Source organism: Pleurodeles waltl, chromosome 10, assembly GCF_031143425.1.
Source record: "Pleurodeles waltl isolate 20211129_DDA chromosome 10, aPleWal1.hap1.20221129, whole genome shotgun sequence".
Lineage (NCBI taxonomy): Eukaryota > Metazoa > Chordata > Amphibia > Caudata > Salamandridae > Pleurodeles > Pleurodeles waltl.
In genome coordinates this window covers 1,070,776,903-1,070,792,455 of record NC_090449.1, presented here as the reverse complement: position 1 = coordinate 1,070,792,455, position 15,553 = coordinate 1,070,776,903, and the positions used below count along the sequence as shown (strand labels likewise).

The 15,553-nt window shown below is 49.6% G+C and overlaps 1 protein-coding gene across 1 annotated transcript in view; it reads right to left on the bottom strand.

Annotated features, from left to right (window-relative positions):
* The window catches only part of LOC138262485 (uncharacterized), a 39,709-nt gene extending 31,870 nt beyond the window's left edge, over window positions 1–7,839 (bottom strand). The window contains exons 1-3 of the mRNA XM_069212378.1: window positions 7,442–7,839; window positions 6,540–6,756; window positions 6,004–6,095 (exon numbers count right to left, since the gene is read on the bottom strand). Of these exons, the coding sequence (XP_069068479.1) occupies window positions 6,004–6,095; window positions 6,540–6,756; window positions 7,442–7,571 (439 nt within the window). The 5' untranslated portion in view covers window positions 7,572–7,839. The remainder of the gene's footprint in view (window positions 1–6,003; window positions 6,096–6,539; window positions 6,757–7,441) is intronic.
* Between the last annotated feature and the right edge of the window lie 7,714 nt (window positions 7,840–15,553).

Sequence of the window (15,553 nt, the reverse complement as noted above, 5' to 3'; positions counted from 1 at the left end):
TCCTAATTAAAAAACATAAAGCCCTGTGGGGGATTTGCTGCAGGCCTATCCTCAGGACAGGCAGTGTATGGCCAACCCCGCGCACAGCTTTGCTTTACGTATGGTTATAAAATATTACTTTATGTTAAAAACCCTAGAAATTCACTGAAAAAAACTAAAGGATAAACTAACACCATAGTTAAGTGTGATAAATTTTTTTTTTACAAAAATAGAAATTCACTGAAAAGAACATAGGTTAGAGCAGAGGTCTTCAAACTGGGAGGCTAGCCCCCCTTGGGGGCCCTCAAGTGATCCCAGGGGGGGTGCCAAACTCTGACCAAAAGAAATATTATACAGATCACATGCCTTTGTTTTAAGCAGAAGCATGTTATTGCAGTTTTAAAAAGGTAACAGTACTTAACTGCAATGTTTAAATAGGTTTAGACCTATTTAAACATTGCCATCGTTCTAAAATAATTGTGAAAAATTCTGAGGGGGGCCCAATGATTTTTATTTTTCAACTGGGGGGGCGCGGCATTAAAATGTTTGAAGACCACTGGGTTAGAGTAACGTTATAGTTAGGTAAATATGTCAGTGACAACATTAGCGTTTTAAAATAAAAAACACAGAAATTCACCAGTGGTAGTCGGCAGGGGTAACTATAACTTGTGCCCCTGCCATACACTGCCTATGATCTCACATATTATATCACGCATGGCATGTTCTGCGACATCCCGGATGAATTCTCAAATGACATCATTGACAACATCACTGATGGCATCATCCAAGCTTCTCTTGTACATATTGCTCTATAAACGAGTATAGCATCAGAACTGTGAAAGTAAGTGCAGAATAGCTCAGAGTAACATGAAGAATCATTACTGCCATCATACATACAACCCCCATAGGCAAAGCAAGCGTGTGTTATTTGCAACATTAACCCAATCCATACACTTCATGAGCAGCTGAGTTCATGTTGACTATGAACCACCGATGGAAGCGTAACCCATCCTGCGCACGGTGCTCATTCAACTGTTTAGAGAAAAACAGGTTCATACAGATACTCAAGCCCAGTTAAATCCCTAATGCCCTGCTACAGGCAGTCTTCAACCCCTGACCGTCTCTGAACCTACACTGAGAAATGATGTGGATATGAGTAGAAAAGTGGGTTCCGTTAACACTGCACACTCTATGGAGAGAGTTTACTCTGCCACACTGAAGACAGTGAAACGCTCATAGGAAATACACCGCAGAGTATTAAAGAGTATCTACTATGAACAGTGTCTACTCTATGAAAAACGTGTCCAAAGAGCCACTATTCACTTAGAATATACAAGGCTTGAAGGTGCTAAAGATCATCCTACCTGCAGCCTTCATGCTGTGGTGAAAACTTTACAGAAAACCCATCTTTTGGGGCAAAACAAGCACATGTACATAGGTTCCAACCTGGCGCATACGATCTTCTGTGTAGAAATTATTATGCTAAGACAATTCTAATAACTCAAGGCTGCTTACAATAGTTAGTATGTAGTACATGGAATCCTTGCCCGAGCCAAGGAGCTTGCACAGGACGCGCTGAACACAAGTCGTCAACTGTCACCTGCACACAGAGTTACTCTTCAATACAAAGATTTATAACATGTTCAACACCTCTACACACCTATGGTGCATTAGGAGCACATGCTTTCTCTAAATACTTACACCCATTAGCTGGACACAGGCTGTAAGAATGAGGTAGAAAAGTAATATGGTAGTTTCTCACCACTATGTAAACTATAAAACAAGCTAGCACTCTCTGTGGGTGATGTCACCAGTGATATCATTTGAGATGGCATCAGTGATGTCATAAATTATGTCATAGAACATGTCATGGGTGATGTAATATGTGAGATCAAAAGGAGTGCGTGGCAGGAGCACAAATTATAGCTATGCTAACTATAACTAGTGAATTTCTTTTTTTTTTTTGTTCTAAATGTTAATGTCACTGACATATTTACCAGACTATAACGTTACTTTAACCTTTATTTTTTTCAGTTTTTAAATATATCTATGTGTATATATATATATATATATAAATATATATGTCTATTACCCAGTGGTGGTTGCCGCTGGGTAGTTATAGTTAGTATTGTGTTTCCATGGGAAATGCATTTTTTGTGTTGCTAATAACTTTACCACCTTGTGACGAATCTGCATGAAACTTTCTAATAAAAGTGGTACATTTTGACTAGTTTGCACCTGGAAAGTTTCAGGGTGATTCGTCAAGTGGGGGCCAAGGAAAAGGGGGTCCCAAAATGCATTTTCCTCATCCATTTTTCCATGGGAATTTTAGACACCGCTACAGCCCAAACCACTGAACGGATTTACACCAAATTTGACAAAAAGCTAGACCTGGGTCTAGAAAGAACACTTTTTGTTTTGTGTGGTGGTGTAAATCCGTTCAGTAGTTTTGGAGAAAGTAAATTTAAAAAAGATTGTATATTTCATGCCACGGCCGATCCGCAGGGCTGACAGATCTCAAAGTGAGATCTAATTGGCTGCCACCACCTTAACCAGGAAGTGTGTGGCAGCCATCCCAGGACTCTGGACATAATGCTGAGCCTTAAAACAAGGTAAAAAAAAAGACATAAAGGAGAAGGGTAGGACTACCCTGGCCTCCAAAGCTTGGTGGTCCGGGACCCTGGCTGAGGCCAAAAATATTTTTTTTACATTTTGCCATGAATTCGCAGACCACAAACCTGCCACAACATTTTTTAAAGAAAAATAATCTCCATCTCCTGAGCTTATGTTTTTTAAATCCAGGGCCCGAGGGAATGGTGCTTTTTTATTTTTGGGGGGAGTAGAGCGTTTTTGCCCACATCCCTGGGACACAAAGTATTTTTTAAGGGGAGGGGACACAAAGCCCCCCTCTCCAGGCCGGTTCGGCCCCAGGGATCCCATCCCCTTGGGCCCAAATTATGTTTTAAGGGGAAGGGGCACGCAACCCCCTCCTCGAGCCGCTTTCAGCCCTGGGAACCCAATTCTCCAGGGCCACTAAAATAATTTAAAGGCTGAGGGGCTGCTTGCTCCCCCCCACCCTCTCTGAGCCATTAATAGACCCAGGGGCCCCATCCCCTGGGCTGGCTCACTTGTTGTGTCCCGGGGAGCCCACCCCTGGAACATAGCATTTTCCCTGCCCGCACCAGCGCAGGCAGGGAAACTTATGTTTGCTCCCGTCCGATGGGAGCATTTTCAAAACTCCTGCCAAACGAGAGCAAAAACAGCATGCACTCCGGATCTCCCTATGATTTGTGGGTCCCTACTCCCAGTTCTGTTATATTTAGATAATGCACTACTAATGGCCCGTGCGCCCAGAGCCCTGTGATTATTGGTCCACTCGTTCGTGGAATATATGGGCTCCTTCGATTTGCTAACTTTTAGTTTACATCTCCCCCAGGGGGCCGAGCATTTGTTCCCATGATGTAAATTTAATCTTCCAAATGTGCCTCGGTTGCTACATGTGGGGCAGAGGTTTCGGGCATTAGTGATCCATCACCCATAAAGGTCGAGGAAAATTGCTTCTATCTGTCCCCCTTTCCACCTCTCATTTTGTCTGTCACGATGAGCTAGGGCTGAGTTATTTGGGTGATCGGATTAAAATTTCCCCATCGTTGCTATGGCTTTCCATCTGGAAAAATGAAGAGGCTCTCTTAATGAGAAACATAATTAAAGACTGCTTAGCTTGTGACAAAGGTTTAAGCATTCCATGGTTGGGATTTGTAAAGAACAATCTTTTGAAACGATTGGTGTACCACAGGCTCTTACTGATTTTGAATCGTGTGCTGCTATGGACAGGAAGCAAGTTCAAAATTTACTGCTAACTCGTGCCCAAGAGAAGCGGTTAAGCCCAGATGTTTTAGAGTCATCTATCGCCGGCTACTTGTCCCTGAACCCTGGAAACACCATCAATAACTATCTACAAGGCAGGAGGGGGAGGTGGGAATATTCTTACTGTTTCGCTTTCTGGCCAATACGATAAAATATTTACTGTGTTTCCCACTAGGTTTTCAGAATAATTTGGATGTACTTGTCTGTCCCTGCAATAACCTCTCTAAACAGACAAGGCGCCCTTTTTGTTTAATTCTGTGATTTTTTTATCAGAAATATACAAAAATGTTTTTAATCTCTTTTATTAAATCCTGTGGACTGACACACTGCATATAATCACTACTCTTTCTAAAGCAGCTCACTGAGGATGAAACTTGCTTGTATGTGAGCTCTGTTTTTACGGGCAGCTTGTAGTTCAAGGTCCTCAGTGCACCCCGACTAAGCCTACTGATTTGTGTATTGTAGTGACACCAGCTGATGCTCCCTGCTCTTTAAAAACGTTGAATAGTTTTATGTCTGGTTTAATCGTCTCATGTACACCGAACACTGATGAGTTCACTAGAATATTAGAAATTATATATTGGGTGTTTTTCAGTATTTACTCAATGTATTTATTTTCTCTTTTATGGCTGCATGGCAGACGAATAGAGATTGTGTTTGCTCACAAAGTGAAGTCATAACAAAGTCTGCTCCCAGCAAAATCTGTTTCGGGCACAGAAACAGATCAAGAGTTTGCTCCCGCCCGGAGGGAGCAGCATAAGTAGCTGCTCCCTGCAGGTGGGAGCAATACCGGCTTCTGCACCGTGTAGTGTGTTAGCTGGTGCCGTGGGGGCCTCCCCCATAGCCCTCAATGAGTGTATAGTGGGTGCCCTGGGTGGGCACCAGGGCACCCACCTTTGAGTAATGTGGGCCCCGGGGATTGGGTCCCTGGGGTCAATACCTGTTGGGGGAGGGTCCTACCTCCCCTTTATTTCAAGTAGAGGCCCTTGGGAATAGGATCCCCTGGGTCTAGTAAGGCTTGTGGAGGGGGGGCCACATGACACCTCCCCCCCTCAAAAAAACGGCCCTGGGGGATAGGTTTGTCAGGGCCTAATAAGTCTCAGGAGTAATTGGCCCCCATCCCCTTTAATAAAAATTAAAGACCTTGGGGGATAGGTTCTCCGGGCCTAATAAGGCTCGGGGAGCCTCACTGCCCTTCTCCACTGTAACATAAATGAGGCCCTGAGGAATGGAGTCCAAAGGGCCTAAGGAGGCTTTGGGAGGGGGGCCACACCGCTCTCTCCCCTTTAAAATCTATTGCCTTGGAAAATGGGGTCCCCAAGGCCATAATAGGCTCAGGGGGGCTCTGCGGCCCTCCTCCCTTTTAAAATAAAAAATAAAAAACGGCTCGATGGATGGGGTCCCAAGGGCCTGATGAAGCTTGAGAGGGGGGAGCCACGAGGCCCCCTCCACTAAAAAAAAAAGCCCATGGGGGATGGGATCACCAGGGCCTGGCTCTGTGGCCAACCCACCGCGCACAGCGTGATGTTGGCCGCAGGCCATGCCCTGTGGCGAACCCCCGCTGTGCATAATCAAAGGGCTTGTGCAGCACGGGCTTGGCTGCCTTTAGAGGGGGTTGGACACAGGGCCTCGCCACAGGCTAGGCCTTGTGCCAACCACCTACTCGGTGGGGTTGGCTGCATGCAGGGGATTGGGTGCAGGACCTGTTGGAGGCTGGATTTACATATGATAATTAAATATTAATTTACATTTTAAAAAAGCCCTAGAATTTCAATGAAAAAAACAAAGGTCAAAGTAATGTTATAGTTAGATGACATGTTCAGTAACAATGTAATGTTTTAAACTCTAAAAACCACTGAAAATCATCAGTTATAGTTATCTCAACTAACTTTAAGTTGCGCCCTAAGGTAACAATAACTCGCGTCCTTGCCATGCACTGCTAATTACTCCACATGTTACATCACTCATGACATATTCTGTGACATCATTGACAATATCACTGCAACATTTGAAGGAAAATTATTGATGAGAAAGCAGTGCATGGTGGGACACTGGCTGAGATTGGGAGATGGTTTAATGCTCTACTAGAGATCCCCAATCACTGGTGAAGCTCAGGGTGCTGTGATGCAGGCGGTGACTATGGGAGTTTATCCATACCTGGAATTATCCACAGGACACCATTCTCTGTGTCCACGTCATCCAAAGCAAGCCACGCTGAGGCCACCGGGCCCCCCTCGAAGCCCCAGTACCTGGAAGGAAAAGGAGAGGGACGATGTCAGCCAAACGTCCACATACACCGGGCACGATGGCTCAGGATGGCACCTGGAATGCATCTGGTGGTGCAGCCCGAACTGCCCGCTGTTCTACTGCCTGGGCACAGCTGCCACCCACCAGAGATGCTGTAACCCACCCTGGAACTGTTGCGCCACCCCCTCTTTGGTAAACATCACATGGTGCCCAGAAGGCAACATGGATCTGAAGGGTGTACGGGAGAAGTCAACCCCCACGTGTCCATAAGTGCCCACACCTGTTCTCCAGTTACAAGGATCTCTAGAGGGGGCAACACACCCTGTCAATGTTCATGTTGCGAATACCCCCCGAAGGGTACATTGACACATCACACCTGCTGAGGCACCCTGTGGGTGGCCTCTGCCCACCCCATCCCAGCGCCACGACCCCAGAGTCTGGCTTACTTGATGTCCTGGTGCCAGGCCACATAGGGGGCAGCTTCCCCTCGGTGAGGCACGTCGGAGGCCGGGTATTTACAGATGAACCTGGAGTCCAGCAGGATGATGTTGGGCCCCAGCACCGCGGTGATGGCCTGGAGGGTGCGCGGGTGGGTGGCGAGGCCCAGCACCCACGGGTGGAGGAGGTGGACGTTGTGCAGGCTGTACTGGGTATGCTCCTTCCCTGCAGGGGGTACAAGAGTTCAGGGGGATTAGGCTCAACAGCCCTCTATACCGAGGCCCATATTTATGGGCTGTGGCGCAGGGCAATGCAGCAATTCACCTCGCTGCTCTGCCCTGCGTCACATGGAAAGGGCTGAAATGTGCCGTATTTACGACATAAGGTGCATGTCTGTCCTGTCCTCCCTGCGCTGGTGCCCTTTTGGCAGCCTAGCACCAATGCAGGGACTTGCACCATGGTGCAAGGGTGCCTCCGTTGCATGCAGGGTTGTTTTTGTGCAGGAAGGGACATCTTCCTGCACAAAAACAATCCATGGAGGCGCTTTCTCTTTCTATGTCTGCTGCAAAATGCAGCACACATGGAAAGAGGAAAAAACGGGGAGAAATAAAGATATTTTTCCTCTTTACGCCTCTCCTGGGTAGGCGTATCTTTTTGACGGATTCCCAGGTTTACAAGTTCTTATAAATCTGTGAATGCTTCAGAATCCATGGATGTTGCTTGGGAACGCCCACGCAACACCTATGGAAATGCCTTCTTGACGCAGAGAAGGTAACACAGCGATTTCCACTGCGTTACATTACTCGAGATGTATGCAGCCATGCAGGGCCAAAGGCTTGCGGCACTCTTGCAACGCGGAGCAAAGCAAATGAGGCCATAAATATGGCCCGAGAATTTCGGCTGCACCTACCGAACTCCTCCTCCAGCTTTTGGAAGGACCTTCTGGCGCCCTCCAGCTCTGCCAGGTCCAGCACTGGCACCGCCGTCAGGAAGCCCTGGACATCATAAAGGGTCTTAATGTGCTGAGGGTCTGTATTCATGGTGAGGGCGGTGACCAGAGACAGGGTCTCCCACCTGGCTCCTGAGCCCCAGGTGTGGATATGTTTCTCTGGCACAGGAGCTGCCGGCACGCCAGATGTTGTCCTTCACCTCCCAAGCGGCTGTCACTCCAGATGTGGTCTTTTGGAACCGTAAGCTGCGGGTGCTCCAGGTGTGGTCTTCTGGCTCCTGAGATGCTGCAGCTCCAGATGTGGTCCTCTGGCACCTGAGCTGCGGGTGCTCCAGGTGTGGTCCTCTGGCTCCTGAGATGCTGCGGGTGCTCCAGGTGTGGTCCTCTGGCTCCTGAGCTGCGGGTGCTCCAGGTGTGGTCCTCTGGCTCCTGAGATGCTGCAGCTCCAGATGTGGTCCTCTGGCACCTGAGCTGCGGGTGCTCCAGGTGTGGTCCTCTGGCTCCTGAGCTGCGGGTGCTCCAGGTGTGGTCCTCTGGCACCTGAGCTGCGGGTGCTCCAGGTGTGGTCTTCTGGCTCCTGAGATGCTGCAGCTCCAGATGTGGTCCTCTGGCACCTGAGCTGCGGGTGCTCCAGGTGTGGTCCTCTGGCTCCTGAGATGCTGCAGCTCCAGATGTGGTCCTCTGGCACCTGAGCTGCGGGTGCTCCAGGTGTGGTCCTCTGGCTCCTGAGCTGCGGGTGCTCCAAGTGTGGTCCTCTGGCACCTGAGCTGCGGGTGCTCCAGGTGTGGTCTTCTGGCTCCTGAGATGCTGCAGCTCCAGATGTGGTCCTCTGGCACCTGAGCTGCGGGTGCTCCAGGTGTGGCTCTGTGGCTCCTAAATTGCTGGAGCTCCAGATGTGGCCCTGTGGCTCCGAAGGTGCTGGAGCTGTGGACATTAGCTTCTGTATCCTGTGAATCAAGAGCTCCAGATGTGAGTATTTCCAGATGTTGCTGGGGGTCACTGCAGCTGGTGTCCACCCTCCTCTGCCTCAGCATCTTATATAGAGCCGCAAGCTTCAGCCCCCGCCTTCTCCGACAACCCCCCCCCCCCCCCGTGACCAGATTCTTATGATGTGACCACCGCCTGGGGCTGCTTTCGGTTTCACTCTTCCATGCCGTCTTAGAGCTGTCCCGGCTCATGACACACGGTCACTGGCTGGCGTTGTGTAATCCTGGGCATGTCAGCAGCGGAGGAGAGTGACCGCAGGCGCCAGAAGTTTCCATGGTGGCCCCAGAGGGCTGCGACAATGGGGTTCACGCTGGAGTCACATGGAGGGATTGTGAGATGTCTATATATAAACATTCCCTTTTTACACTGAACCCAGTATCGGGGTGTTAACCGGTCCGAGGGTCTCCCACTGTCTAGGTCAGACCAGCAGTAGTGAAGGCGGGGATGTACGTCTGGCCTGATGGGAACTAGCGTCAATTCCCCAAAATACCAGAGGTACAGGAAGTGACATCACAAAGGCTTTGCCACTATGACATGACAAGAGGTGAAGCCATGATATGCAAGGGGTATAATTACCCTAGGATAAGTGCAGCGGTCACACGCCAAATATGGGCGTCATGCACCAGACGCAGCCACCAAAGCTGAAATGCCAGACACAGGCATCGTACATCAGACACAGGCATCATATCCCATATACAGCCATCATATCCCATATACAGCCATCGTATGCCAGACACAGCCATCGTATGCCAGACACAGGCATCCTATGCCAGATACAGCCATTGTATACCAGATACATCCATCAGATGCCGGATGCAGCTGTCATATGCCAGATAGAGCCATTGTATGCCAGACACAGCCATTGTATGCCAGATACAGCCATCAGATGCCGGATGCAGCTGTCATATGCCAGATAGAGCCATCATATGCCAGACGCAGCCATCGTATGCCAGACACAGCCATCGTACGCCAGACACAGCCATCATATATCAGATACAGCCATCATATGCCAGATACAGCCATTGTATACCAGATACATCCATCATATGCCAGACACAGCCATTGTATGCCAGATACAGCCATCAGATGCCGGATGCAGCTGTCATATGCCAGATAGAGCCATCATATGCCAGACGCAGCCATCGTATGCCAGACACAGCCATCGTACGCCAGACACAGCCATCATATATCAGATACAGCCATCATATGCCAGATACAGCCATTACATGCCAGATACAGCCATTACATGCCAGATACAGTCAGTCAACACATGCCAGATACAGCCATCATATGGCAGATACAGCCATTACATGTTAACTACACATATCTTACATTATCTACTTATGATACAGTCACCAGAAGCCAGATATGGCTTTGCTAAGTGATATTACAGGAATGCTCCCTGCATGGTAAAAGCACATGCGCCCTTGCCCTGCGACACCTGAATGCATTGAATCTGGTGTCCTGACTTTCCTTTGGCCCAACTCACATAAAATCCTGCACTGAGGCCTACGCTTGAAATTGACCATGAGACCAAGGCCCATATTTATACTTCTTACATCACGTGCCTGGAAATCGTGTGTAAAAGTGGGACCCAAACACTCCCCTTTTCATTCCATGCACAAGCTGCTTCACAGGCCAAGGACGGGGGGTCCTCTGCAGACTGTCGTAGTCCTCTCGTTGTATCGCTGGATTTTGGGCAGCAGCACCACCAAGTGTCGGGGACTAATTCTAATCCCACACCATGTAACAGATGTCAATCTAACCCTTTCGGCTAGCTAGCAACACCTCACCAGAACCCAAGAGTGAAGGTGCTTTGTGGCACCCTATCGCATGACACCCCAAGACTCCTCTGGGAAGTCGTGGTGAAACGGGTCTTACCCCTGTGAGAAAAGGCCTCTTTTTGACACGGTTAGCCCCCACCTTTTGCCTGGTATATGATGAAGCCTAAAAGTTGTTAGTGCCCAGGATCCCTGCTAACCAGGTTCCCTTGGACAGAGCTCTTTCCCTAAACTGTTGTAGTGCTTTGGCACAATTGGAGACACCTTTAACTGTCACTATAAGGCCCTAGTAAAAGGTACTTAGGTACCCATTGCATGGGGTACTAAGGGCAGCCCCCTGAGGGCAGCAGCACTGATTGTGCCACCCTCTAGGGCCATGCATCCAGCTGCACCCAGCACTGCCATTGTAGGCTGAGTACTCTGGAGCAAACCTAAAACACAAACTGGACATGGCACACTATCTGTGCCCTGTCCACGATACACTGCATGCACTATGGGTAAGACACCCGCCTGGCAGGCCTTCCAGTCCTAAGGCAAGGTTCACTATAACGTATGTGAGGGCATAGCTGCGTGAACAATGTGCCCCCACTGTGTCTTTGCCAAACCTGGGACATAGTGAGTGAACAGAGCAGCCATTTTAATACATGTGCTGGACATTGGTCAATACGAGTTTCTGTCACGATTTACCTTTGGCTTACCGCTCAGATCCGATGGGGATGGCTTGCGGCCTTGGTTCTTGCAAGTCCTGCTTTGGCCGAGGTAGGGGCGACCCCTTCCGGTAGCCACAGGGCTGCTGGCAGGAGTACGCCAGCACAGTCTGTGCCCTCCAGAAGGAGTCCCAGAGGAAAAACCACAATTGCCAGTCACACCATAGTAAGTGACCAGTTGGTGTACCTAGACATATATGTGCCAGGGAAGGCAAGGAGAGTCACAATAGCCACAGGTGAGGTCACCACCAAACCTGTAGCCATAGTGCTCCTAGAGAGGGAGGGTATCCTTGACTGGTTTAGGGTGGTGGTCAGTGCTGACCCCCCCTTAGATTGTATTCTGGTGAAGGACCTCCCAGAGATGAGTCTAATCCCAGATGGGGCGGTCACCCAGGGCACCCCCAACCCAAAGTCCTGGGGAGCCAGTTTGTACAAGAAAAGGGAAAAAGGAAAGGTAGATTAGGCCACTCTTAAAGAGAGTTTAAGGTAGCCAAAATCCTTCTGCCCCAGTAGGGGGAGCGCCCAGAATTGGCATTGGTGAGTGTGAGAAAGTAGCCTCTTTCTAGCCTTGTTACCCCCACTTTTGGCCTGTTTGTGAGTGTATGTCAGGGTGTTTTCACTGTCTCACTGGGATCCTGCTAGCCAGGGCCCAGTGCTCATAGTGAAAACCCTATGTTTTCAGTATGTTTGTTATGTGTCACTGGGACCCTGCTAGTCAGGACCCCAGTGCTCATACGGTTGTGGCCTATATGTATGTGTTCCCTGTGTGGTGCCTAACTGTCTCACTGAGGCTCTGCTAACCAGAACCTCAGTGGTTATGCTCTCTCATTTATTTCAAATTGTCACTAACAGGCTAGTGACCAATTTTACCAATTTACATTGGCTTACTGGAACACCCTTATAATTCCCTAGTATATGGTACTGAGGTACCCAGGGTATTGGGGTTCCAGGAGATCCCTATGGGCTGAAGCATTTCTTTTGCCACCCATAGGGAGCTCTGACAATTCTTACACAGGCCTGCCACTGCAGCCTGAGTGAAATAACGTCCACGTTATTTCACAGCCATTTTACACTGCACTTAAGTAACTTATAAGTCACCTATATGACTAACCTTTACCTGGTAAAGGTTAGGTGCAAAGTTACTTAGTGTGAGGGCACCCTGACACTAGCCAAGGTGCCCCCACATTGTTCAGGGCCAATTCCCCGGACTTTGTGAGTGCGGGGACACCATTACACGCGTGCACTACATATAGGTCACTACCTATATGTAGCTTCACAATGGTAACTCCGAATATGGCCATGTAACATGTCTATGATCATGGAATTGCCCCCTCTATGCCATCCTGGCATAGTTGGCACAATCCCATGATCCCAGTGGTCTGTAGCACAGACCCTGGTACTGCCAAACTGCCCTTCCTGGGGTTTCACTGCAGCTGCTGCTGCTGCCAACCCCTCAGACAGGCATCTGCCCTCCTGGGGTCCAGCCAGGCCTGGCCCAGGATGGCAGAACAAAGAACTTCCTCTGAGAGAGGGTGTGACACCCTCTCCCTTTGGAAAATGGTGTGAAGGCAGGGGAGGAGTAGCCTCCCCCAGCCTCTGGAAATGCTTTCTTGGGCACAGATGTGCCCAATTCTGCAAAAGCCAGTCTACACCGGTTCAGGGGACCCCTTAGCCCTGCTCTGGCGCAAAACTGGACAAAGGAAAGGGGAGTGACCACTCCCCTGACCTGCACCTCCCCTGGGAGGTGTCCAGAGCTCCTCCAGTGTGCTCCAGACCTCTGCCATCTTGGAAACAGAGGTGCTGCTGGCACACTGGACTGCTCTGAGTGGCCAGTGCCACCAGGTGACGTCAGAGACTCCTGCTGATAGGCTCCTTCAGGTGTTAGTAGCCTATCCTCTCTCCTAGGTAGCCAAACCCTCTTTTCTGGCTATTTAGGGTCTCTGTCTCTGGGGAAACTTTAGATAACGAATGCAAGAGCTCATCAGAGTTCCTCTGCATCTCTCTCTTCACCTTCTGCCAAGGAATCGACTGCTGACCGCGCTGGAAGCCTGCAAAACTGCAACAAAGTAGCTAAGACGACTACTGCAACTCTGTAACGCTGATCCTGCCGCCTTCTCGACTGTTTTCCAGGTGGTGCATGCTGTGGGGGTAGTCTGCCTCCTCTCTGCACTAGAAGCTCCGAAGAAATCTCCAGTGGGTCGACGGAATCTTCCACCTGCAACCGCAGGCACCAAAAAGCTGCATTACCGGTCCCTTGGGTCTCCTCTCAGCACGACGAGCGAGGTCCCTCTAATCCAGCAACTCTGTCCAAGTGACTCCCACAGTCCAGTGACTCTTCAGGCCAAGTTTGGTGGAGGTAAGTCCTTGCCTCACCTCGCTAGACTGCATTGCTGGGAACCGCGACTTTTGCAGCTACTCCGGCCCCTGTGCACTTCCGGCGGAAATCCTTTGTGCACAGCCAAGCCTGGGTCCACGGCACTCTAACCTGCATTGCACGACGTTCTAAGTTGGTCTCCGGCGACGTGGGACTCCTTTGTGCGACTTCGGGTGAGCACCGTTTCACGCATCCTTGTAGTGCCTGTTTCTGGCATTTCTCCGGGTGCTACCTGCTGCTGAGAGGGCTCCTTGTCTTGCTCGACGTCCCCTCTCTCTCCTGGTCCAATTTGCGACCTCCTGGTCCCTCCAGGGCCACAGCAGCGTCCAAAAACGCTAACCGCACGATTTGCAGCTAGCAAGGCTTGTTGGCGTTCTTTCGGCAGGAAAACACTTCTGCACGACTCTCCACGGCGAGAGGGATCCGTCCACCAAAGGGGAAGTCTCTAGCCCTTTTCGTTCCTGCAGAAACCTCAGCTTCTTCTGTCCAGTAGATGCTTCTTTGCACCCGCAGCTGGCATTTCCTGGGCATCTGCCCATCTCTGACTTGCTTGTGACTTTTGGACTTGGTCCCCTTGTTCCACAGGTACCCTAGATTGGAAATCCACAGTTGTTGCATTGTTGGTTTGTGTCTTTCCTGCATTATTCCTCTAACACGACTTCTTTGTCCTTAGGGGAACTTTAGTGCACTTTGCACTCACTTTTCAGGGTCTTGGGGAGGGTTATTTTTCTAACTCTCACTATTTTCTAATAGTCCCAGCGACCCTCTACAAGGTCACATAGGTTTGGGGGCCATTCGTGGTTCGCATTACACTTTTGGAGTATATGGTTTGTGTTGCCCCTATCCCTATGTTTCCCCATTGCATCCTATTGTAACTATACATTGTTTGCACTGTTTTCTAAGACTATACTGCATATTTTTGGTATTGTGTACATATATCTTGTGTATATTTCCTATCCTCTCACTGAGGGTACACTCTAAGATACTTTGGCATATTGTCATAAAAATAAAGTACCTTTATTTTTAGTATAACTGTGCATTGTGTTTTCTTATGATATTGTGCATATGACACTAAGTGGTACTGTAGTAGCTTCACACGTCTCCTAGTTCAGCCTAAGCTGCTCTGCTAAGCTACCATTATCTATCAGCCTAAGCTGCTAGACACCCTATACACTAATAAGGGATAACTGGGCCTGGTGCAAGGTGCAAGTACCCCTTGGTACTCACTACAAGCCAGTCCAGCTTCCTACAGTGAGGCCTCACCTGACCCCAAGGAAGTCCTGAGTAGACAGGCAGCTGTCCAGCTGCAGGGTGTTGCCCCAGCACTGACAGAAGGGAGAGCTGATGAAGGTTGCCTGCCACAGGATGTGGTAGCCCCCCACTCTAAGCAGCAAGAGGGGTGCCATGAGCCCACAGTTGCCCCTAAAGCAGCTCACCCACATGACCGTGGTGAGCTTAGGGTGTGATTCTGGGTAGCCTCGGCTGGGTGCTGGCCTTCATGGCAGCACTACACTTTGCTTTTGGCCCTGGGGTCTGCCTCCCAGGCCAAGTAGGCCCCCCTGACTCTGTTAGTCATGGTGGGGTTGCTCAAGTGTTGGATGACCTCTCTGGGGAAGCTAGGTGTTGCCCTAGCAAAGTTAGAGATAGGGGAGGTGGGCACCTCACTACCCAAGAAGTTGGCAGAGAGAGAGGAGGAAGACCTCCCTAGAGGGAAGTTGCAGTTTAAAATGGGTCCTTTTACTGTTGGGGTGGGTTCACTACCCAGAGGGAGTGACCATGACAGGAGGATGTAAGGCAGAGTAGGCCCTGCAAAGGGACAGACAGTTTTCCTCACTCTCTTCTGCGCCTGACAAGCCAGTAAGACTCTCCCAGGGTTTGACTGAGTCTCCTGGGTATGTTGGCTGGTGGGTAGGGGGGTGAGAAAACTGGGCTCATTGCAGAAGCCACCTAACGCTTTCCCCCCATTTTTCACTTTTTGCAGGTGTTTTCCTGACTCTGATGGTGCCCTAGGTACTGCTACCCAGTCCCAGGGCCCGTGCTCTGTATAAAATGAGTATTCAAATTAGGCTAATTATAATTGGTCAAGTCAACCTACCTATAAGTCCCTAGTATATGGTAGGGCATGTAGGTTTAGGGACCCCAGCATAGATGGTGCCCCCATAGGTGCACTGCTGAGGTTCCCAGTGTCATCTTAAAGGCAGGCCTGCCTTGCTGGCTGCTTTTA